The sequence below is a fragment of the Coccinella septempunctata genome, chromosome 5, assembly GCF_907165205.1.
Source record: "Coccinella septempunctata chromosome 5, icCocSept1.1, whole genome shotgun sequence".
Taxonomy (NCBI): domain Eukaryota; kingdom Metazoa; phylum Arthropoda; class Insecta; order Coleoptera; family Coccinellidae; genus Coccinella; species Coccinella septempunctata.
In genome coordinates, this window is record NC_058193.1 from 5,888,633 (window position 1) to 5,914,419 (window position 25,787).

At 44.0% G+C, this 25,787-nt stretch overlaps 2 protein-coding genes across 2 annotated transcripts; both read left to right on the top strand.

Moving 5' to 3' along the window:
* Positions 1 to 18,518: 18,518 nt before the first annotated feature.
* Positions 18,519 to 19,847, top strand: LOC123313942. The gene has a single exon (XM_044899053.1). It carries the CDS (start codon positions 18,519 to 18,521, stop codon positions 19,845 to 19,847), a length of 1,329 nt encoding a protein of 442 aa, XP_044754988.1.
* A 528-nt stretch (positions 19,848 to 20,375) lies between these two features.
* Positions 20,376 to 24,032, top strand: LOC123313943. The gene has a single exon (XM_044899054.1). The coding sequence runs from the start codon at positions 20,376 to 20,378 to the stop codon at positions 24,030 to 24,032; it is 3,657 nt and encodes a 1,218-aa protein (XP_044754989.1).
* Positions 24,033 to 25,787: the final 1,755 nt, after the last annotated feature.

Sequence of the window (25,787 nt, forward strand, 5' to 3'; positions counted from 1 at the left end):
TTATTGTTTACTTTTTGAAACATAGGAAACAACAACAAGCACCGGCTGATGCACACGCGAGCAATAGACCAGTTCATCCTGAGGAGATCGAGCTGCAGCCAATATACAATGACTCCAGGCTAGGTGTCCAGCTCCAGGGATGACAACCACCAACAAAGACATCAAGACCCCAACCACATCACCATGGCCGCCGGGAATATGTACGAAACGTACAATAAATATCCAAAATTAAATATATCAAAAATTTATAAACTCAATTCAACCAAATATTTCCATTCGAAATTATTTAGATCATCCGCTCTTTCATAATTGTTATTTCCTGTGTAAGTAGGCCAGGTGAGACAAAGGATTGCAATAGTTTGCTTTAATATCTAACATTCCTTAATCCAACTGCGGCAATTTAGCAAGTAAAGAAAAATGTACTGAATATGCAGAATGTAAGTCGATTTCGATTATGTGGTCTTGACGTCATTGTACAATTTGACTATATATAGTTTGTTAGATTAGGAAATAAACGTTCATTATCAAGTGATCCGCATTATCAATCTCAATCCTCGAGTCCCTAAGTTTTCACCAACCCAGAACTCTTAGAACTTGAGGTATAATTGAGATACCACCCCAACAGGCAGGAAATCAGAGGCATAAGGGAAACCAGAGAAGTGCATCTACTACTAGAGATTAGGAAGGGAAGAAAGGATGCACAGGACATTTACAAAAAAATAAAACAGACAATGAAAGGGGAGGTAGTTAAAAAATACTCTGGTGTCAACACCAAAAAGGCGGTAAATATGTACGGGATAGATATAGACCTGAAAGAAGAGGAAATCAAGAAAGTTATAAATGAAAATCTGAAATTACCATCCAACAGTGAGTAAATAGACGTCAAGGCACTGAGGCCAATGTCGGGTGGGAGAAAGGCAGCTACCATTCTAGCAAGAGCAGATATAATAAAAAGGCTCGTGGACATGAAAAACATGAAGTTAGGATTCTCCGTGGTACAAATAAGAGAAAGGGAAAATATAGTCAAGTGCAACAGGTGCTGGGAACTGGGGCACATTTCAACAAACTTCAAAGGAGAGGATAGGTCAGGGAAATGCATAAATTGCACGAAAACCGGACATACTGTGAAAGAATGCCAAGAGGAAGCATTCTGCATGGTCTGTGAGGAGGCGGGGCATAGGACTTTGAGTTCCGTGTGCAAAAGGAGTAAGGGGTTAAATGCTTGAAAAGGAAAAACAGGCAAAATGTTTTTCATCTTTATTCTGACGACTCTCCAGGTAAAGTGTGAGATGGAGGTTTTTAGACCACCAACGTGGTTTTCTTGCAACTTTAGGCCATTTACACCAAATTATTTTAGCCCTTTTCTATATATACACTGTTTTATCACTATATACAATAATTTATTATTCCGTTTTTATCTATACACTGTTTTTTCTCCTGTACTTAATAATTTATTATTTTATTTATTGATATGTGAAATCTGTGGTGTTGACGACAATGGAGGGTGTTTTGCCTAAGCAAGATGGTACGTATACTTCGGTTGAATCTGGGTAGAGCCAGAGCAGCGTATGATTTGGCATGGGCCGAGGCAACAAAGAAAAAGATAGATATAATGATAATATCTGAGCCAAATAAAAAAATGTGCTCGGGAAAGGGCTGTTACAAAGATAAAAAAGGGGATGTCGCACTTGTAATACTGAACAGCAATTTAGAAATAAGCAAGATAGAAAGCAAGGAGGGGTACATACACATAGAATTGTATGGAATACACCTGTATGCGACATACATCTCCCCAAATATTCCAGTGGACGATTTTGAGAAACGGGTCGATGAGATCTCAGTAAAGGCTGCGAAAAACCCTCGGAATTCAATAATAGCTGGCGACATAAATGCTAAATCGCAACTGTGGGGATCTCCACAGACAAACAGGAAAGGAGAATATGTGGAAGAGTGGTTATCACAAATAGCGTGGACTACGACTAACGACGGTCAACACACTTTTGAGAGAGGGACCTGCAGGACCCACATAGATGTCACCCTGTGCTCTGAGTACATGGCTAAGCGAATAGTAGGATGGAGTATTCGCCACGAAAATCCTTTCACGCACCACGGACAGATCCAGTATGAAATGAGGACAAACAAAAAGATTGGGATGCCAGAGCAAAAGAGGGTCTCTCTAAATGTTGCGGAACTAGTGAAGAATCTGCAAAAGATAGAAAATGACGATGAAAATGAAGATTTTTACGCAAAGTGGGTCCAAACTAATAGAGGATCTACAACAAGGGAAAAACACCCACGGAAACAACCGTACTGGTGGAACGAGGACATAGAGCGGATTAGGGAGAGGTACGTACGAATAAGAATATCTTACACAAGAATGGCAGATAAACAGAGCACCAGGGGGCAAACGCTGAGGATGCAAATGATGGAGGAGAGAAAAAGATACGTAAGGCGCAGGATACTGTGCGGGATAACCCATAGCATCCTTCTGTATGCGGCGCCGGTATGGAGGGAGGCCATTAAAGTGGAAAGGGACCTGCGGCGGATGGTGGCGGTTCAGAGGAAGGCTCTCCTGAGGGTTGCTTCGGCTTATAGGACCGTGTCGGCGGAGGCGGTCCAGGTGATTTCGGGCTTTCCACCGATAGATCTGATGGTGGCAGAGAGATGTTTTCTGTTCAAGGTGGGGGGAAGGCTGGCAGGAAACAGAAGAATGGCCCATGCGAGAACTAATAGAAAGTGGCAGGAAAGGTGGAGAACGGGAAGTATGGTAGCAGATTGGACAAGGAAAATTATTAAAAACGTGGAAACTTGGATAGACTACCCTCACAGGACGACGAACTATTAATTCACGCAATTCCTTACTGGAAACGGTTCTTTCGGAACTTTCACGAAAAAGATAAAAAGACGGAAGATGACCTGTGTTTGGAGTGCGGGGTGCAAGACATCCCCGAGCACATGTACCGGTCGTGCTTTAGGTAGAGAGCAGAGAGGGAGGAGCTGGTCGACAGATTTGGAGGGCTCGATGATGTAGAAGATGTTGTGGATAAAATGCTGGAGAACAAAGAACACTGGAAAGGGATTTTTGATTACATCACGGAGGTTATGAGGAGGAGAGAAAGAGAGGACAGGGAGAGACAGGATGGTGGATGAATGAATATATGAAAGCTCCACCGATGTCTGGACAGGGTCTCTTATCAGGTGAGCTTTCAAGAAGATGAAGAGGTGGGGGTTTAGTGGGTGCGAGCCCCACACGACCCCCGGCAGCATTGCACCGACCAGCTGCCGGGAAAGGCTGGGAGAGCTTCCCCATTACTCAGGTTAGGTTAGGAGAACCAAAGGAAAATTCTGGAAAAATTCGTGAAAGAGAAGTTCGAATTGCAGAGTGATCGATTAGGTTAGGTTAGGAAGACCAAAGGAAAATTCTGGAAAAATTCGTGAAAGAGAAGTTCGAATTGCAGAGTGATCGATTAGGTTAGGTTGGGTTAGGAAGACCAAAGGAAAATTCTGGAAAAATTCGTGAAAGAGAAATTCGAATTGCAAAGTGATCGATTAGGTTAGGTAAGGTTAGGAAGACCATAGGAAAATTCTGGAAAAATTCGGAACGAGATGTTCGAATTGCAGAGTGATCGATAAAATTAAGTTAGGTTAGGAAGACCAAAGAAAAATTCTGGAAAAATTCGTGAAAGAGAAATTCGAATTGCAGAGTGATCGATTAGGTTAGGAAGACCAGAGGAAAATTCTGGAAAAATTCGGAACGAGATGTTCGAATTGCAGAGTGATCGATAAAATTAAGTTAGGTTAGGAAGACCAAAGAAAAATTCTGGGAAAATTCGTGAAAGAGAAGTTCGAATTGCAGAGTGATCGATTAGGTTAGGTTAGGTTAGGAAGACCAAAGGAAAATTCTGGAAAGAAATCGTGAACGAGAAGTTCGAATTGCAGAGTGATCGATTAGGTTAGGAAGACCCCCGTGTGGAGAGAAAACTCCCATCGGGCGCCTCCCCAGGTGGCGGATAGGGGGATGCCTCCCAGATATGGGTGGTACCGGGGAAATCAAATACCCGGGGCGGACCAAATCCGCGCTGCCTTGCGTGCAGGGAAACGGACCCCAAAGGCTAAGGGAAGGAAAACCCTGACAAAAAAAACCTCAAAAGAAAGAAAACCAAAAAAAAATCAGGACGAATACCACGATGACGACTTGGCATGAACTTGGACGAGGATGTGTGTTCGCACTGCCTCAGTTAAACCACCCTGAAAACACACAAAGAAAAAGATGACGTCTACGGTGCAGGGGAGGGATACCCCACTACCGGTCGGTGAACCTGGTGGTAGTGCAGGCCAGGCCCGACCGTCATCCAGTGACTGCACGGCGCGTGTGTTAGGCGACCAGGACCATGCCCTGGTGTCCATTACTGGAAGCAGGGAGAGAGAGGAAGTGTTGGTTACACCCGAAAAGGCTAGTATGGAAAAAGAGTTTGAGGAGAATATCTCAATAATTGAGTTACCGGATGAGGAAGACGTTTTCAAAAGATCGGCGAAGATACAGAGAACCCCACCGATGAAAGAAAGAATGGAAATGATACCGGAGGAGGAGCCATTAAAGGAGGAAATGCTTGAAAGGAAAACAAGCACACCGACCGCACTGATCGAGAGCGGACAGGATGATTCTTTCGCCAATTGGATACGCAAATAAAACCCGCACAAGAGGAAACGAGTGGGAACTCACCCAATGTGAGCATCGAAACTACCGGAACTACCCCCGAAGGAATAGATTTAGATATAACGGTTAACACGGTAAGAGAAGCGATTCGTGAGGATATGAACTTCGAAGACGTGCAGAAGATCCTACCACAAGAATGGCCGGAAGAGGCATATGACTTCAAGGTCGAAGAAGAAAAGATCACGAGCCCGAACATTATTGGTGAAATAATGGTAATGGCACCGGTGAAAGCTCCCCCAGATGCGAATGATAAAGACATTAATCGGAGCCTCCAGGAAACTGTACTCCCATGTAATAGGGGGAAATATGAAGCAGGGAGAGCTTATTGAGCACAATTGCGAAGTGGTGTCTTCAATTAACGGTAGGGAGGTCAAGGAAGAGACCAGGACCTATATAATAGGCCTGGTTGATGAGGCAGAAAATGAATACGCGCAAGCTCAAAGCATATGGGAAGCAGGGAAAAAGTTCAGAGAGGAGAGAAAGGAGAAATCGAACTCACCCCTACATATAGCCATTATCAGTAAGGTTTCCGTAGATATAAAGCCGAAGATTGTGGAATGCGTCTTCCAGGTTTCGAGGGAGAGGTGGTGCTGCACGAAAAAAAAGTAGGGACAAGAGGCAGCAGGGAAAGACATTACAACTCAGAAGCGCTCATGATCAAAAAGCCGGTTTACATGACCTATGCTGAAATGGTCTCCAGCCTGAAGAAGAATTTAAAAGAGGAAGAGGCATTAATGAAAGATACAGAGAGCGTGAGGGAGACTAGAGAGGGGCACTTGCTGGTCGAAGTGAAAAGGGGCAGCACAAACATGGCAAATCTGCTCGAAAAAATCAAAACGACCTCTCATATGGAAACAGTCCATAGACTAAATGGTGCAGCGGCAAAAAAGGCTGTCAATCTGTATGGGATTGACATCGACATGAAAGAGGAGGAAATAGGAAAGAGGATACAGGAAATATTGGGGAAACTAGAAAATGACCAGGAAATAGAAGTGAGGGCCCTCAGACAAATGAGGGGTGGAAGGCAGGCAGCCACCATATTAGCATTCCCGCAAACAATAGGGAAATTAATCCAAATCCGGAATATTAAATTGGGCTTCTCTAGCGCGCTGGTGAGAAAAAGGGATGATAAGATCAGGTGCAATAGATGCTGGGAGGAGGGGCACTTTGCAAAAGACTGCAGAGGAGAGGACAGAGCAAAAAAATGTAGAAATTGTACAAGCGAAGGTCACCTTGTAAGAGAGTGTACGGAAAAGCCACATTGTCTGGTTTGTAATAGGACGGGACACAGAACATTCAGTGGTCAGTGTAAGGGAAAAACGAAAGCCATAAGGAAAGAGGAGGAGGGAAAGGTGGTAATAAGGTCACAAACTCCGCCACCGGGCACCACTGAAGGGCAGAGAGCAGAGAGAAAAGAAGAGAGAGACTCCAAAACCCGTCCAGAAAAAAGAAGGACAGAAAAAGCTTACAATGAAACAGGCTGTGAACAGTCAACAGGAGAAGAAAAAGATATCTGAATCAGTCGATGATTTAGATATCTTCACGGAAAAAATTTTCAACAACATAATGTTGAAAATTGAGAGGGAAATGGAAAAAACTCCAAGCATTATTTAGTAAACTAAATTAATGGACCTTACGGATATTAGGAAGAAATCCTTCAAGATAATCTCGTGGAACATAAACGGGATTAACACTCGGAAAGCCGAGATAGAACAAACAATATCAGAAAGACAACCTGATATTATAGCCCTACAGGAAACAAGAATAAACCGGAACAGAAGACTGAATTTCATGAATTATGAAACATATAGATGTGACAGAATTACAAACACCGGAGGAGGAGTAGCAATATTGGTGAGAACAGATCTGAAACATTACTTTAAAAATAGATCCGACGAAACACAAGGAAAAACAGAAAAAGTGACGATTGTTGCCGAATTAAAGCGGCAAAGAGTCGAAATGAACAACATATACATCCACGATATTCCGAAAAATCCAAGAACCATGCTAACGTTATATGCTGACGACACAGGCATAGCAACTCGACACCGAAACCCTGAAATAATAGAACGAGTTCTACAAGAGTCGATTGACGAAACAAATGACTGGTGCATAAAGTGGAAAATCAAGCTCAATGGACAAAAGAGCCAAGCAATATTACTACAGAAGAGGAGACTGCGACCCACAACAAAACTGGATGTTGACGGCGAAGAAATCGACTGGAAAAATGAAGCCAAATATTTAGGAATAACGCTTGACAAAGGACTTACCTGGAAAAGTCATATCAAACAAGCAATCGACAAAACGAAAGCAGCGATGAATAGACTCTATCCTCTGATGGGAAGAAGAAGCCACATGTCGAAAGAGACAAAATTGAAGATAATCAAAGCCGTTGCTAGGCCTCAACTGACTTATGAATCAGTTGCCTGGGGTTTCGCGGCAAAGAGCCATATCAAAAGAATTCAGGTCACTGAAAACAAGCTGCTACGATGTGCAATAGATGCACCTTGGTTTGTCAGGAATAGACAGATTTATAAGGACCTGAAATGGGAAACCATAACGGAATTCATGAACAGAAAAGCAGAGAAGTTATTCGAAACAGCGAAAAACCATCCGAATCAAGAACTCAGGAGACTAGTGGACTACGACCCAGAGGAAGACAAAAGGAGAATTCAAATTTACCGAAGGAGAGCAAGAGATCAATCAAAAAGAGATTAAAATAACAACAGAAACTTATTGAAAAATTCAATAAGTGTTAATCCAATAGAGGATCAACACACAAATCCCAGCACGATAGTGTGCGAGAAGAAAACCGACCAAGAGATGAACGGTTTATAGGCAAATGCCCGGAACCAAAATTCAAGAAGCAGTAGGGTTTTTAGTGGGTCTCGAGCTTAGAAGAGTGAGAAACCCCACACTGTTCCCCCTCAGGAGATGAAGGCGGTTCGTCTGTCTTGCAGATTTTCCCCCTGCTACATCAAAAAAAAAAAGGGCAGAGAGACGAAATGCAATTGTGAAAGTGGATCCTACTGTCTCCCTGAATTCGAAGAATGCCGTCTTCGGCATTATTATTTATTATTTATTTTGGCAGCTGTGTCTCCATCAGTCGGTTTTAATCTATTCATTTATTTGTATATATACTCAGAGTTTTATTTATACAAGACCATGGTGCACATTTTATTTATTCGTACAAATTTTAACAGGCCTTTTACACCTAATACTCTAATTTATTATTTTATTTATACTTACATGTCTGTGTTTGCACCTCCGGGTGTTCTTCTATATATCACAATGTTTTGTAATTGTAGAGGCCCCTTACACCCCAGGTTTTTAATACTACCTCATTTATTATTTTATCTTTATTTGTTTCGCGACATGTTAGGTTACGTGTCTAACGATAGAACTGATTTTCATCTTCTGGTCCTGGTGCAGTGTATGAGACCGAAGAAAGCCCGCAAGTGGAAAAGGAAACGTTGAGATGGATACCATACTACAGACCAACTTGGGCAGAAGCCGAGCAGCACATCATATGGCACATGCGGCAGCAATGTCTGCAGGGGTGGATTTTCTGGTTGTCTCCGAACCAAATAAAAAGATTACATCCAAGAATCGCTGGTTCTTAAACGACGAAGAAGATGTTGCCGTAAAAATCCTTAATAGTAAGTTGATTATAGATAGCATTACGAGGAAAAAGAACTTCGTTCATGTAGCCTTACCAAATTATCATGTATATGCGATATACATATCACCAAATGTGGCCTTCCAAGTATTGAAACAAAAAATTGATACAGTTTTCGAAGATGCTGCTAGACAGCGCGGAGGGAAAATTATACTGTGTGACGTGAACGCGAAATCCCCTATCTGGGGTTCCCCTCAGGCAGATGCTAGAGGCGAATATATAGAGGAATGGTTAGCGCAGTTATCGTGGTTGGCAGTGAATACCGGTGAGCCAACATTTATAAGAGGGTCAGCAAAAACCCATATAGACGTCACCATAACGCCAGAATGGTTCGCACAAAAAATAACGAAATGGTGCGTTAAGCACGAAAACCCCTTCACACTACACGGCCACATATACTTCAATGTAAACACCGGAAAACCAACTAGGAAGCAAGATCTCGGCAGAAAGCCAGTCATTGATGAAAGCATGTTTGCTAAACATATCACTAACAATGTTGATGGTAGCGGCGCTGAAGTCTATGACAACATACTACGTGCACTTAAGCTATCTAGCTGCCCATGGAAGGGAAAAGTGGCGTCACGCCCATACTGGTCGTGCGGAGAGGTGGAGACTGCCAGGAAAAACTATATGAAGTCACGTAGAAGGTACATAAGAATGGGTGGAAGGGGACAGGAAGGTCGAGAGGTGGAACATGAAGAAATGAGGAGATTAAGAAACTCTCTCAAAAATATAATCAACAGGGAAAAAAGGAAAAACTGGAAGAGTTTATTGGAAAAATTGGACTCGGACATCTGGGGACAAGCTTACAAAATTGCATCCAACCATCTGAAAATCCAAAATCTAACATACGCACTGTCGGCTTCAAGGAGGAGAGAAATTCTGCGCGATCTCTTTCCAACGGATGGTGAAAAAATACATACAAGGATGGGCCCAAGAACTGAATTGGAACCTTTCAAAATGGAAGAACTCAAAACCGCAATAAAAGCCATGAAAAATGGCAAGGCACCAGAACCAGACGGTCTGACACCCGAAAATCTGAAAGTTATCTGCGAACTCATCCCAGAAAAAATCCTGGGTATGTTTAACTCACTATTGGAAGAAAGAAGTTTTCCTGAGCGCTGGAAGAAGGCCAGGGTCATTCTCATCCCCAAAAAAGACAAGGACCCCTCACTATCGAGCTCCTTCAGGCCGATCTGCCTGCTCAACGTTAGAGGAAGAACTCGAGCAAAAAAACGCAATATCGATGAATCAGCATGGCTTCGTTGAGAAGAGATCAACGACATCCGCAATGTTAAGCGTTCAAAATATAGTTAAGCGTTCAAAAGGCAAATGGCTAGTCGCAATAACAATTGATGTTAAGAATGCGTTCAACACTATCAGATGGAGCCAAATTATAAAAAAACTACGGGAGTTGAACTGCTCGGATTACCTGGTGGAGATGGTGGAAGACTATTTCAGAAACAGATGGGTAACGGCGGGTTCGGTGAAGTGGGAATGTACGATGGGTGTACCGCAGGGATCAATTAAGGGACCAGAACTCTGGGACGTCGTTTATGACGAAGTTCTCCGTCTGCAATATGACCGTGGAGTAGAATCCATCGCATATGCAGATGATCTTCTTTTATTGATCGAGGCTGAAGAGAAAAATGCCCTGATGGAAAAGATGAAGCGCACTATGGTAAAGGTATCGTCTTGAACGGGAAGCAAAGGGCTGAAAATTGCAGTCCACAAATCGGAATTGTTAATTTTCAGGGGTCCAAGAAAACGAGATGACGTAAGGCTGGAGTTCCAAAATAATATAATCGCACCAACGCCATCCATTAGATATTTGGGAGTCATATTCGACTCCAAAATGAGTTTTTCAGCTCACATGAATTACGTAGTGGAAAAAGCTACCCACAAGGTGGAGGTGATGCGCAGGCTCCTCCCTAACATCGGGAGACCAAGCTACTTACGCAGACGAGTCCTGTGTACCATCCTACATTCCATGCTTCTCTATGCTGCACCAGTATGGAGGGAGACAATGAAGAGAGAAAAGCAGAGGAGGCAGCTCGTAAGTGTTCAGAGGAGGGGACTACTACGAGTCATATCAGCGTATAGAACGGTCTCTTCGGAAGCGGCTCAGGTCATAGCCGGATTTCCACCGATCGACCTAATGGTGGCGGAGGTCTGTTTCTTGCACAAAATCGGCACCAGACTACCTGGTAACAGGAGAATGGCGAGGAAAAGAACCCTAAATATGTGGCAAAGGAGATGGCGGGATGGACAGGAGACAGCCCGCTGGACGCGAACTCTCAATGGGGACATACCCAGCAAGATAGAATGCACGCACAGGAAGAACGACTACTACTTTAGTCAGTTCCTTAGTGAGCATGGTTCGTTCGGGGCGTACACGAAGCGAATCCAAAAAACCCAAAGCGATCTGTGTGAACAGTGTAGGGTCCCGGACAGTCCAGAACATGTCTTTGCGGCGTGCCTCAGATGGAGCGCTGAAAGGGAGAAAGTGCGAGAGGAACTGGGGTATCTTCCCGATGTCGGTGACATCATAGGCACAATGATAGAAAACCCAGTGAAATGGAATTTACTGTATAATTTCATCATTGACATAATGAGAAAAAAGGAATTGGAGGACAGGCGCAGGGAGCAGGAACAACGATAGGTGGGACTACAGTATGCATGGAGGAAAAAGTTTCAAGTGAGTTCAAACCGGGTTACGCACCTGACATGGTACAGGCATAGCCTATTCACAGGTGGCGATAATACCCGGGAAAAGAGGAGGGTGGTTTAGAGGGGTGAGAGTCCCCACACGAATCCGCAGCACTTTCTTAATCATCTAACGGCCCGCTGCGGAGAAGGCATAAGCTTCCCCCTACCTCAGGGCCAAAAAAAAAAAAAGGTTAAGAAGACCAGAGGAAAATTCTGGAAAAATTCGTGAAAGAGAAGTTCGAATTGCAGAGTGATCGATTAGGTTAGGTTAGGTTAGGAAGACCGGAGGAAAATTCTGGAAAAATTCGTGAAAGAGAAGTTCAAATTGCAGAGTGATCGATTAGGTTAGGTTAGGTTAGAAATACCAAGGGAAAATTCTGGAAAAATTCGTGAAAGAGAAGTTCGAATTGCAGGGTAATCGATTAGGTCAGGTTAGGTTAGGAAGACCAAAGGAAAATTCTGGAAAAATTCGTGAAAGAGAAATTCTAATTGCAGAGTGATCGATTAGGTTAGGTTAGGTTAGGAAGACCAAAGGAAAATTCTGGAAAAATTCGTGAAAGAGAAATTCGAATTGCAGGGTGATCGATTAGGTTAGGTTAGGTTAGGAAGACCGAAGGAAAATTCTGGAAAAATTCGTGAAAGAGAAGTTCGAATTGCAGAGTGATCGATTAGGTTAGGTTAGGTTAGAAAGACCAAGGGAAAATTCTGGAAAAATTCGTGAAAGAGAAGTTCGAATTGCAGGGTGATCGATTAGGTCAGGTTAGGTTAGGAACACCAAAGGAAAATTCTGGAAAAATTCGTGAAAGAGAAATTCTAATTGCAGAGTGATCGATTAGGTTAGGTTAGGTTAGGAAGACCAAAGGAAAATTCTGGAAAAATTCGTGAAAGAGAAATTCGAATTGCAGGGTGATCGATTAGGTTAGGTAAGGTTAGGAAGACCAAAGGAAAATTCTGGAAAAATTCGTTAAAGAGAAGTTCGAATTGCGAAATGATCGATTAGGTTAGGTTAGGTTAGGAAGACCAAAGGAAAATTCTGGAAAAATTCGTGGAAGAGAAGTTCGAATTGCAGAGTGATCGATTAGGTCAGGTTAGGTTAGGAAGACCAAAGGAAAATTCTGGAAAAATTCGTGAAAGAATAATTCTAATTGCAGAGTGATCGATTAGGTTAGGTTAGGTTAGGAAGACCAAAGGAAAATTCTGGAAAAATTCGTGAAAGAGAAATTCGAATTGCAGGATGATCGATTAGGTTAGGTTAGGTTAGGAAGACCGAAGGAAAATTCTAGAAAAATTCGTGAAAGAGAAATTCGAATTGCAGGGTGATCGATTAGGTTAGGTTAGGTCAGGAAGACCGAAGGAAAATTCTGGAAAAATTCGTGAAAGAGAAGTTCGAATTGCAGAGTGATCGATTAGGTTAGGTTAGGTTAGAAATACCAAGGGAAAATTCTGGAAAAATTCGTGAAAGAGAAGTTCGAATTGCAGGGTGATCGATTAGGTCAGGTTAGGTTAGGAAGACCAAAGGAAAATTCTGGAAAAATTCGTGGAAGAGAAATTCTAATTGCAGAGTGATCGATCAGGTTAGGTTAGGTTAGGAAGACCAAAGGAAAATTCTGTAAAAATTCGTGGAAGAGAAGTTCGAATTGCAGAGTGATCGATTAGGTTAGGTTAGGTCAGGAAGACCAAAGGAAAATTCTGGAAAAATTCGTGAAAGAGAAGTTCTAATTGCAGGGTGATCGATTAGGTTAGGTTAGGTTAGGAAGACCAAGAGAAAATTCTGGAAAAATTCGTGGAAGAGAAGTTCGAATTGTAAAATGATCGATTAGGTTAGGTTAGGTTAGGAAGACCGAAGGAAAATTCTGGAAAAATTCGTGAAAGAGAAGTTCGAATTGCAGAGTGATCGATTAGGTTAGGTTAGGTTAGAAAGACCAAGGGAAAATTCTGGAAAAATTCGTGAAAGAGAAGTTCGAATTGCAGGGTGATCGATTAGGTCAGGTTAGGTTAGGAACACCAAAGGAAAATTCTGGAAAAATTCGTGAAAGAGAAATTCTAATTGCAGAGTGATCGATTAGGTTAGGTTAGGTTAGGAAGACCAAAGGAAAATTCTGGAAAAATTCGTGAAAGAGAAATTCGAATTGCAGGGTGATCGATTAGGTTAGGTAAGGTTAGGAAGACCAAAGGAAAATTCTGGAAAAATTCGTTAAAGAGAAGTTCGAATTGCGAAATGATCGATTAGGTTAGGTTAGGTTAGGAAGACCAAAGGAAAATTCTGGAAAAATTCGTGGAAGAGAAGTTCGAATTGCAGAGTGATCGATTAGGTTAGGTTAGGTTAGGTCAGGAAGACCAAAGGAAAATTCTGGAAAAATTCGTGAAAGAGAAGTTCTAATTGCAGGGTGATCGATTAGGTTAGGTTAGGTTAGGAAGACCAAGAGAAAATTCTGGAAAAATTCGTGGAAGAGAAGTTCGAATTGTAAAATGATCGATTAGGTTAGGTTAGGTTAGGAAGACCAAAGGAAAATTCTGGAAAAATTCGTGAAAGAGAAGTTCGAATTGCAGAGTGATCGATTAGGTCAGGTTAGGTTAGGAAGACCAAAGGAAAATTCTGGAAAAATTCGTGAAAGAATAATTCTAATTGCAGAGTGATCGATTAGGTTAGGTTAGGTTAGGAAGACCAAAGGAAAATTCTGGAAAAATTCGTGAAAGAGAAATTCGAATTGCAGGGTGATCGATTAGGTTAGGTTAGGTTAGGAAGACCGAAGGAAAATTCTAGAAAAATTCGTGAAAGAGAAATTCGAATTGCAGGGTGATCGATTAGGTTAGGTTAGGTCAGGAAGACCGAAGGAAAATTCTGGAAAAATTCGTGAAAGAGAAGTTCGAATTGCAGAGTGATCGATTAGGTTAGGTTAGGTTAGAAATACCAAGGGAAAATTCTGGAAAAATTCGTGAAAGAGAAGTTCGAATTGCAGGGTGATCGATTAGGTCAGGTTAGGTTAGGAAGACCAAAGGAAAATTCTGGAAAAATTCGTGGAAGAGAAATTCTAATTGCAGAGTGATCGATCAGGTTAGGTTAGGTTAGGAAGACCAAAGGAAAATTCTGGAAAAATTCGTGGAAGAGAAGTTCGAATTGCAGAGTGATCGATTAGGTTAGGTTAGGTCAGGAAGACCAAAGGAAAATTCTGGAAAAATTCGTGAAAGAGAAGTTCTAATTGCAGGGTGATCGATTAGGTTAGGTTAGGTTAGGAAGACCAAGAGAAAATTCTGGAAAAATTCGTGGAAGAGAAGTTCGAATTGTAAAATGATCGATTAGGTTAGGTTAGGTTAGGAAGACCAAAGGAAAATTCTGGAAAAATTCGTGAAAGAGAAGTTCGAATTGCAGAGTGATCGATTAGGTCAGGTTAGGTTAGGAAGACCAAAGGAAAATTCTGGAAAAATTCGTGAAAGAGAAATTCGAATTGCAGGGTGATCGATTAGGTTAGGTAAGGTTAGGAAGACCAAAGGAAAATTCTGGAAAAATTCGTCAAAGAGAAGTTCGAATTGCAAAATGATCGATTAGGTTAGGTTAGGTTAGGAAGACCAAAGGAAAATTCTGGAAAAATTCGTGGAAGAGAAATTCTAATTGCAGAGTGATCGATTAGGTTAGGTTAGGTTAGGAAGACCAAAGGAAAATTCTGGAAAAATTCGTGGAAGAGAAGTTCGAATTGCAGAGTGATCGATTAGGTTAGGTTAGGTCAGGAAGACCAAAGGAAAATTCTGGAAAAATTCGTGAAAGAGAAGTTCTAATTGCAGGGTGATCGATTAGGTTAGGTTAGGTTAGGAAGACCAAGAGAAAATTCTGGAAAAATTCGTGAAAGAGAAGTTCGAATTGCAGAGTGATCGATTAGGTTAGGTTAGGTTAGGAAGACCGGAGGAAAATTCTGGAAAAATTCGTGAAAGAGAAGTTCAAATTGCAGAGTGATCGATTAGGTTAGGTTAGGTTAGAAAGACCAAGGGAAAATTCTGGAAAAATTCGTGAAAGAGAAGTTCGAATTGCAGGGTAATCGATTAGGTCAGGTTAGGTTAGGAAGACCAAAGGAAAATTCTGGAAAAATTCGTGAAAGAGAAATTCTAATTGCAGAGTGATCGATTAGGTTAGGTTAGGTTAGGAAGACCAAAGGAAAATTCTGGAAAAATTCGTGAAAGAGAAATTCGAATTGCAGGGTGATCGATTAGGTTAGGTTAGGTTATCAAGACCGAAGGAAAATTCTGGAAAAATTCGTGAAAGAGAAGTTCGAATTGCAGAGTGATCGATTAGGTTAGGTTAGGTTAGAAAGACCAAGGGAAAATTCTGGAAAAATTCGTGAAAGAGAAGTTCGAATTGCAGGGTGATCTATTAGGTCAGGTTAGGTTAGGAAGACCAAAGGAAAATTCTGGAAAAATTCGTGAAAGAGAAATTCTAATTGCAGAGTGATCGATTAGGTTAGGTTAGGTTAGGAAGACCAAAGGAAAATTCTGGAAAAATTCGTGAAAGAGAAATTCGAATTGCAGGGTGATCGATTAGGTTAGGTAAGGTTAGGAAGACCAAAGGAAAATTCTGGAAAAATTCGTTAAAGAGAAGTTCGAATTGCAAAATGATCGATTAGGTTAGGTTAGGTTAGGAAGACCAAAGGAAAATTCTGGAAAAATTCGTGGAAGAGAAGTTCGAATTGCAGAGTGATCGATTAGGTTAGGTTAGGTTAGGTCAGGAAGACCAAAGGAAAATTCTGGAAAAATTCGTGAAAGAGAAGTTCTAATTGCAGGGTGATCGATTAGGTTAGGTTAGGTTAGGAAGACCAAGAGAAAATTCTGGAAAAATTCGTGGAAGAGAAGTTTGAATTGTAAAATGATCGATTAGGTTAGGTTAGGTTAGGAAGACCAAAGGAAAATTCTGGAAAAATTCGTGAAAGAGAAGTTCGAATTGCAGAGTGATCGATTAGGTCAGGTTTGGTTAGGAAGACCAAAGGAAAATTCTGGAAAAATTCGTGAAAGAGAAATTCTAATTGCAGAGTGATCGATTAGGTTAGGTTAGGTTAGGAAGACCAAAGGAAAATTCTGGAAAAATTCGTGAAAGAGAAATTCGAATTGCAGGGTGATCGATTAGGTTAGGTTAGGTTAGGAAGACCGAAGGAAAATTCTGGAAAAATTCGTGAAAGAGAAATTCGAATTGCAGGGTGATCGATTAGGTTAGGTTAGGTTAGGATGACCGAAGGAAAATTCTGGAAAAATTCGTGAAAGAGAAGTTCGAATTGCAGAGTGATCGATTAGGTTAGGTTAGGTTAGAAAGACCAAGGGAAAATTCTGGAAAAATTCGTGAAAGAGAAGTTTGAATTGCAGAGTGATCGATTAGGTCAGGTTAGGTTAGGAAGACCAAAGGAAAATTCTGGAAAAATTCGTGAAAGAGAAGTTCGAATTGCAGGGTGATCGATTAGGTCAGGTTAGGTTAGGAAGACCAAAGGAAAATTCTGGAAAAATTCGTGGAAGAGAAATTCTAATTGCAGAGTGATCGATCAGGTTAGGTTAAGTTAGGAAGACCAAAGGAAAATTCTGGAAAAATTCGTGGAAGAGAAGTTCGAATTGCAGAGTGATCGATTAGGTTAGGTTAGGTCAGGAAGACCAAAGGAAAATTCTGGAAAAATTCGTGAAAGAGAAGTTCTAATTGCAGGGTGATCGATTAGGTTAGGTTAGGTTAGGAAGACCAAGAGAAAATTCTGGAAAAATTCGTGGAAGAGAAGTTCGAATTGTAAAATGATCGATTAGGTTAGGTTAGGTTAGGAAGACCAAAGGAAAATTCTGGAAAAATTCGTGAAAGAGAAGTTCGAATTGCAGAGTGATCGATTGGGTCAGGTTAGGTTAGGAAGACCAAAGGAAAATTCTGGAAAAAATCGTGAAAGAGAAATTCGAATTGCAGGGTGATCGATTAGGTTAGGTAAGGTTAGGAAGACCAAAGGAAAATTCTGGAAAAATTCGTCAAAGAGAAGTTCGAATTGCAAAATGATCGATTAGGTTAGGTTAGGTTAGGAAGACCAAAGGAAAATTCTGGAAAAATTCGTGGAATAGAAATTCTAATTGCAGAGTGATCGATTAGGTTAGGTTAGGTTAGGAAGACCAAAGGAAAATTCTGGAAAAATTCGTGGAAGAGAAGTTCGAATTGCAGAGTGATCGATTAGGTTAGGTCAGGAAGACCAAAGGAAAATTCTGGAAAAATTCGTGAAAGAGAAGTTCTAATTGCAGGGTGATCGATTAGGTTAGGTTAGGTTAGGAAGACTAAGAGAAAATTCTGAAAAAATTCGTGAAAGAGAAGTTCTAATTGCAGGATGATCGATTAGGTTAGGTTAGGTTAGGAAGACCAAGAGAAAATTCTGGAAAAATTCGTGGAAGAGAAGTTCGAATTGCAAAATGATCGATTAGGTTAGGTTAGGTTAGAAAGACCAAAGGAAAATTCTGGAAAAAATCGTTGTTAAGTCGTGAAAGAAGAATGTTGTGTTGCCTAGGTGGTCTGCTTCGGGGGTTTTTTCGACCCGAGAACTAGCGCCATACGGCTTTCGGCGAAAGCATACATCGCGACTTGCGTACGACATATAAGTCAATGTCGTCAGTTTGTTTACCACGAGAACGTGCTTCTAATAAATTCAGAAAAGTTATTAAAATTCATTGCTATTCTATCATCTAAAGTTGAGGAAGATTTGTTTCGCAAACTTCTCGTCACCATACGATTATTCATCTGTTTTCTTCGGTGAAGAAATATTCATCTGCTTTCTTCGGTCATCTGTTTGGACGGAAAATTTGAGGTTGAGCAACCAAAACCAAAGGTGAAGTGCCCTTGGAGCCTTGTGCAACCGGTGGAGTGATCGCCACGAAGCAAGTGCAGAGGAGGTTATCCCCTTTTTCCCTCCTGGAGCCAATTCTGCTACTGAGTTGAGTGGAGGATCACAGGACTTCATACGTCAACGTCGACTTCTGGGTGAGTGCCTTCATCTGATCGGTTGCTCAATTTTCGTAATTATTTTCATCTGAAATTGATCGTTGCAGTTGCCGATCATTTATTGGTGCCGAAGAAACCAGGGAATCTTTAGATATTCAGTCTAATTTCATTCATCTGATTGCTTTCATTTCATATTTCATTGTCGTTATTTCATTCGGAGAAATTAACAGTGCAATTCTTTATTTGTTTTTTTTTGTTATCGCTCATCATCTGTTTGTTATCTTCGCATCGTCTGTTCATTTCAGCGAAGTTTTCGGAATTCATTTAGCTACCGGGGTTGTTCAAGAAGTAAAATGCCGTCGATGGATAAATTGAAGGCTTTGATCAACGAATCCATCGTCAAGCGAGAAAATGCTTTCGCCGTGGCCTCTACTTTATTTAAATTAATTAAAGGGTTGACTAATGAGGCAGATGTGGCCAATATGTGTTTATCTGAGCTCTTTAAGATAGAGAAGGCCTTCAAAGAGGCTGATGAGTTGATTGTTAAACTCAACTCTCAGTTGGAGGAGCCAGAACGGGACGGATCGCCATCGAAATTCGCGGCATTTTTTGAGATTTGCCTGCAGATCCGCGCTGCCCACAGTCAGCTGACTGCGTCTACGTCGGTCGCAAAGACGGGTTCATCCTCCTCTGTTGACCTTCCGATTCCTCGGGTCGAGTTGCCATGTTTTCATGGTAAAATCGAAGAATGGCCCGGCTTCATCGCACTATTCGACGCTCTTGTGCATCAAAGCAACTCCCTGGCGCCTGTTCAAAAATTTCACCTGCTAACGTCTGCTCTCTCAGGTGAAGCGGCTTCTGTCATCTCCGGCTTTGAGCTAAATTCAGTCAATTATCCTCTGGCTTATCAGGCCCTTTACGCTCGGTACCAAAATCCCCGTCGGCTGGCTGACTTGTATGTGAACCAGATACTGGATTCGCGGCCGGCGTCTGTTTCTTCTTTATCCCAGTTGAAACAATTCGCCACCACGCATCAAAATGCCATCAACGCCCTCAAGGCATTGCCCATTCCAGATTTGGCTGATTATCTTCTGTTTTCTCTTGCCTTGCGCAACTTAGACGTACCATCTCGCCAGCTGTTCGAGGGGCAATTATCCTCTGATGACTTTCCTAACCTCACCCAATTGCTCGAATTCACCAATCGACAATTACGAGTGTTGGAAAGCACTTCCATCACTTCGTCCCGTGCGTCTGCGCCAAAGAGGCCGCCTAGACCTCAATCACCAGCGGGGTCAGCGTCTGCTCCTTCATCGTCTGGGCCCTCCTCTGCTGGTCCGTCCTCCCGTCGTCCTGCCTATGCAGGTGTGCGTCCTCCTACATCTTCTGGTTCGTCGTCAGTGTGTGTGTTCTGCTCGGCGAATCACTCAATTCGCCAGTGTCGTGAGTTCAAAGCCATGACCATCCATCAGCGAAGAGCTTTCGTGACTGAGAGGCGATTATGTAGAAATTGCATGTCATCGTTCCACGCCACTGCTGATTGTGGTTCGGATCAGTGCTGTCACACGTGCGGGGGGCGTCACCATACGATTCTTCATCTGGCACCTGTTGGCCCTACGCCCTCTCTTGGTACCCAAACGGAGGAGAAACCAACGAATCAGACTCCCTCTCAACCTTCTGGTTCGTCGGAGCCGCCAGCCCGTGCCTCCACCTCTCGAGGTAGTTCAGTGAGAGGCCGAAGGACTGGCCTGGGGGGGTCTCGCACGCCTCCTAAGGGGTCAAGTTCAGCATCTTCTGGAAGCGGTTCCGAATGACTGCGAATGCGGTCAGCTTGTGGTAACCACTTGTTCCCGTCTTCTCGTCTGTTCTCTTCTTGTCATCTGTTTTCCTCTGTACGGTCTGCCTTGCGTAAGAGTAATAGTCCTGACCACCTTATGCCTACCGCTTGGATCCGCTTAGATAACCAGCGGAATGTTGTATTCGGCCGAGCTCTTCTCGATTCCGGCTGCCAACACACCCTCATCACCCGAGCTTGGGCCACCAAGCTTCGTCTGCGCATTCACCCTGAAGTTGTTCAACTTCGCACCTTAAGTAACGCAGATCGGTTTCGTATCCAAGGGTACGCATACGTTAGCCTCTGTCACCAAGGGGACCCCCCCCATCTCATCATCAAGGCCTACGTCATTGACAGCCCCATAGATCCTCTCCCTGTCCAAGCGTTTAATGGCCGATGGCCCGAGTTTCAGCAATTCAACCTAGCTGACCCACTCTTCTATCTGCCTCGTATCATAGGGATGTTGATTGGATCGGATGTGCTCCCTCATCTTATTCTTCCTGGCACGATGTGCCCATCGTCTGAACTTCCGGGGGCATTGTCTACCACCTTAGGTTGGGTGCTTTATGGGCCCTATGCTCGCCATCGCAAGAAGACTAAACATGTTTCCTTCTCACCTGACACTGTCAACAGTCGCGCTCATCAGGGCTCTCGGCAGCGCGCCTCTCCCTCGTCTTCTGCAGGGTCATCATCTGCTGTACGTTCTCCGTCTTCTTCGCCGCCCAAATCCCCCGTTTCAGTGATCACCTATCAATCTTCCTCTGACAACACTAACTCTGACATAAAATCTCCTGCTGCTGCTGACCTTCAAACCATGGATATGACCCCCTGGCAGCCGTCGGACCAGGAACTTGTCAACATCGTTCGGCGCTTCTGGGAACTTGACAGGGTACCTGACGTGCTTCCGCTGACCCCAGCCGAGAGGGAGTGTGAGATGATGTACTGCGCTGATGTCACCCGTGACTCCAACGGAAGGTACACTGTCGGTTTGCCCTTGACGTCGTCTAGGCTGGGCACCTCCGTCAACGTGGCAACTAGACAATTTATTCGGCTCGAACATCGTCTGGATAATAACCCTACCCTTCGTGTCGCTTATCATGAGTTCATGCGAGATTATCTCGAGAGTGGCCATATGGAATTGGTCCCTGAGTCTTCTGATTGTCCGCGATATGAGCCATATTATATCCCTCACCATCCCGTACATCGTCCCGATGATCCTCCTGATAAAATTCGTGTAGTCTTCAATGCCTCTTGTGCATCCGCTAATGGCAAATCACTCAACGATCTTCTGCTGACAGGTCCGAAGCTGCAAGCGGACATTTCCACCCTCCTGCTTCGCTTTCGTCTATATCGCTTTGTCTTCACCGCCGACATTAGGCAGATGTACCGACAGATCCTGATACTCCCTGAGCAAAGGGACTATCAACGTATAGTCTGGCGTTTTAGCAAACACGAACCTCTCCAATATTATCGTCTGAACACCGTCACGTATGGAGTTTCTTCTGCTCCCTTCATAGCACTTAGGACCCTTCGACAACTGGCTTCGGATGACGGACCCAAGTTTCCTGCTGCTAGGCAAGTATTGCTGGATGAAATTTATGTTGATGACATCTTGACAGGCTGTTCATCCGAGGCTGAAGCTCTCGAGTTGCGACAGCAAGTGCAGGATCTGCTCAAGGCGGGCGGTTTCGAGCTACGCAAATGGGCTACTAATCATCTTCCTCTGCTAGACGGTGTTCCGGCCGACCATTGTAGAGAATCCTCGTCCACTGACCCCCTTCTTCTCGATCGTGAACCAGGTCTCAAGATTCTGGGGCTTGGGTGGAACCCTTCATCTGATCACTTCTTCTATTCTGTTCGGTCGACTTCAACGGCAATCACCAAGCGAACTGTGCTGAGTCAGATGGCTAAAATCTTCGACCCTCTGGGATGGTTAACTCCTGTTACCTTCTATGCTAAAATCTTCTTCCGTCAGCTCTGCCTACTCCATCTGGAGTGGGACCAACCTCTTTCGAATGAGGTTCAGCGCCCATGGTTGCAATTTCAGTCCCAGCTCCCCACTTTGTCAGAGCTTCACATACCACGATTCATCCCTGACGTTTCTTCTTCTACGCATCGGTTGGTTGGCTTCTGTGATGCTTCTGAATCAGGCTACGCTGCGGTCGTTTATCTCCGCACTTTTGCATCGTCTGGTCACTGCCAGGTGTCTCTTCTAGCGGCCAAATCAAAAATTGCTCCTTGCAAGGCTATAACTCTACCTCGTTTGGAGCTGTGCGGTGCTCATCTTCTCGCAAAGCTTATGCATCACCTGTCCACTCGCGTGTTGCAGCATCTCGGCGCTGAGTGCATGGCCTTCTGTGACTCTTCTGTGGCCTTGTCGTGGATCCGCGGCGAGAGTCACAGGTGGAAGACATTTGTCGGCAATCGGGTTGCTGAAATCCAAGATCTCATTCCCTCTGACTGCTGGAGACATGTAGTGTCTGAGGACAACCCAGCTGATTGTGCCTCTCGAGGATTGATGCCTGCAGACATTCATCATCACCCATTGTGGTGGCGGGGTCCTCACTGGTTGTCTTTCGACTCATCCTTATGGCCCTTTTCCTCTGTTGATTCATCTCAAACTGATCGAGTAGACGAAGAAGCCAAGCCGATCTCCGCTTTGATGTTAGCGGCTATCTTCGATGAACCCACCATGATTGACCGCTTTTCCTCGTATCTTCGACTCAAGCGGGTCACCGCCTTTTGTCGAAGATTCATAATGAATACTCGTGGTACATCATTCCCTCGGTCAGGTTTTCTTTCCTCTGTTGAGCTCCAGGAGGCGGAAGCCTGCTTAATACGTCTGGTCCAATCTGTTTATTTCGCCGAGGAGTTGTCTGAGCTTCGAAAGCCATCTTCTCGTCTTCGGCTCATCATGAAGCTTCACCTTTTTTGTGACGAGCATGGACTTATTCGTGTTGGAGGCCGCCTGTCAGCGGCCTTGTTGCCGTATAGACACAAACACCCTGTTCTTCTGCCAAAGAATAGCCATCTCACTCATCTGATTATCGATGATGCCCATTATCGTCTCCTGCACGCCGGCGCTTTAGCTACTCATTCATATATTCGTCGCCGGTACTGGATTCTGGACGGACGTAATGTAGTACGCAATCGACTGCGCAGGTGCAATCGATGCTTCTCGTGCAAACCTCGTCCCCTGGTACAACCAATGGGCAATCTGCCCCCGGAGCGACTATCCTCTGCTATGGCCTTTCTTACCACTGGTGTCGACTACGCCGGACCCTTTTACGTCACGAGTGCCCGACTACGTGGGGCTGTCAGCACGAAGGCATACCTGGTTGTTTTCATCTGCTTCACCACCAAGGCAGTTCACCTAGAATTGGCATCTGAGCTGTCCACTCCAGCGTTCATCGCTGCTTATCGGCGGTTCGTTGCGCGCCGCGGTCACCCTTCCGTCATCTTTTCCGACAACGGGACCAACTTCGTTGGAGCTCATAACTACCTTCGTGACCTTGGTCGCTTATTGTCAGCTCCACAACATCAGCAGAGTCTTTGTGATGCTGCCTCGTCGTCTGGAACCGATTGGCGATTTATACCCCCTTCCAGTCCTCACTTTGGCGGCCTTTGGGAGGCCGCTGTGAAATCTGCTAAGCATCATCTCACTCGCGTTATCGGCGAGCAGAAACTCACTTACGAGGAATTTCTCACCGTCTGTACACAGGTTGAGGCTATTCTCAACTCCCGTCCTCTGTATCTTCCCTCATCTGACCCTTCGGATTTTGAGGCCCTCACACCGGGGCATTTCTTGATTTTCCGCCCCCTCAACGCTCCTCCTGACCATGATGTCAGTTCCGTGTCGGTGAATCGCTTATCTCGTTGGCAGCTAGTCCAGCGATTCCAGCAGGATTTTTGGAAGCGCTGGCGTCAGGAATACTTGCATACCTTGCAGCAACGTCATAAGTGGTTGCAGCCGTCTACCCCTATCCTTCCGGGCACTGTGGTCATCATTCGAGATGATGGTCTTCCTCCTCTGAAGTGGAGTATCGGCCGTATATCATCTGTTTTTCCCGGAGCTGACTCCACAACTCGTGTGGCTGATGTTGCCACCCCTTCTGGGACAATTCGGCGACCAATCGTCAAGCTGTGTCCTCTTCCAAGTCAGTAGATGACTTTCTTCTTTCGTCTGTTCACTCCTTTCAGTTGGTCTTACTGAAGGGATCCTTCAGGGCGGGCGGCATGTTAAGTCGTGAAAGAAGAATGTTGTGTTGCCTAGGTGGTCTGCTTCGGGGGTTTTTTCGACCCGAGAACTAGCGCCATACGGCTTTCGGCGAAAGCATACATCGCGACTTGCGTACGACATATAAGTCAATGTCGTCAGTTTGTTTACCACGAGAACGTGCTTCTAATAAATTCAGAAAAGTTATTAAAATTCATTGCTATTCTATCATCTAAAGTTGAGGAAGATTTGTTTCGCAAACTTCTCGTCACCATACGATTATTCATCTGTTTTCTTCGGTGAAGAAATATTCATCTGCTTTCTTCGGTCATCTGTTTGGACGGAAAATTTGAGGTTGAGCAACCAAAACCAAAGGTGAAGTGCCCTTGGAGCCTTGTGCAACCGGTGGAGTGATCGCCACGAAGCAAGTGCAGAGGAGGTTATCCCCTTTTTCCCTCCTGGAGCCAATTCTGCTACTGAGTTGAGTGGAGGATCACAGGACTTCATACGTCAACGTCGACTTCTGGGTGAGTGCCTTCATCTGATCGGTTGCTCAATTTTCGTAATTATTTTCATCTGAAATTGATCGTTGCAGTTGCCGATCATTTAATCGTGAAAGAGAAGTTCGAATTGCAGAGTGATCGATTAGGTCAGGTTAGGTTAGGAAGACCAAAGGAAAATTCTGGAAAAATTCGCAATAAATAATATAATCGCACCAACGCCATCCATTAGATATTTGGGAGTCATATTCGACTCCAAAATGAGTTTTTCAGCTCACATGAATTACGTAGTGGAAAAAGCTACCCACAAGGTGGAGGTGATGCGCAGGCTCCTCCCTAACATCGGGAGACCAAGCTACTTACGCAGACGAGTCCTGTGTACCATCCTACATTCCATGCTTCTCTATGCTGCACCAGTATGGAGGGAGACAATGAAGAGAGAAAAGCAGAGGAGGCAGCTCGTAAGTGTTCAGAGGAGGGGACTACTACGAGTCATATCAGCGTATAGAACGGTCTCTTCGGAAGCGGCTCAGGTCATAGCCGGATTTCCACCGATCGACCTAATGGTGGCGGAGGTCTGTTTCTTGCACAAAATCGGCACCAGACTACCTGGTAACAGGAGAATGGCGAGGAAAAGAACCCTAAATATGTGGCAAAGGAGATGGCGGGATGGACAGGAGACAGCCCGCTGGACGCGAACTCTCAATGGGGACATACCCAGCAAGATAGAATGCACGCACAGGAAGAACGACTACTACTTTAGTCAGTTCCTTAGTGAGCATGGTTCGTTCGGGGCGTACACGAAGCGAATCCAAAAAACCCAAAGCGATCTGTGTGAACAGTGTAGGGTCCCGGACAGTCCAGAACATGTCTTTGCGGCGTGCCTCAGATGGAGCGCTGAAAGGGAGAAAGTGCGAGAGGAACTGGGGTATCTTCCCGATGTCGGTGACATCATAGGCACAATGATAGAAAACCCAGTGAAATGGAATTTACTGTATAATTTCATCATTGACATCATGAGAAAAAAGGAATTGGAGGACAGGCGCAGGAACAACGATAGGTGGGACTACAGTATGCATGGAGGAAAAAGTTTCAAGTGAGTTCAAACCGGGTTACGCACCTGACATGGTACAGGCATAGCCTATTCACAGGTGGCGATAATACCCGGGAAAAGAGGAGGGTGGTTTAGAGGGGTGAGAGTCCC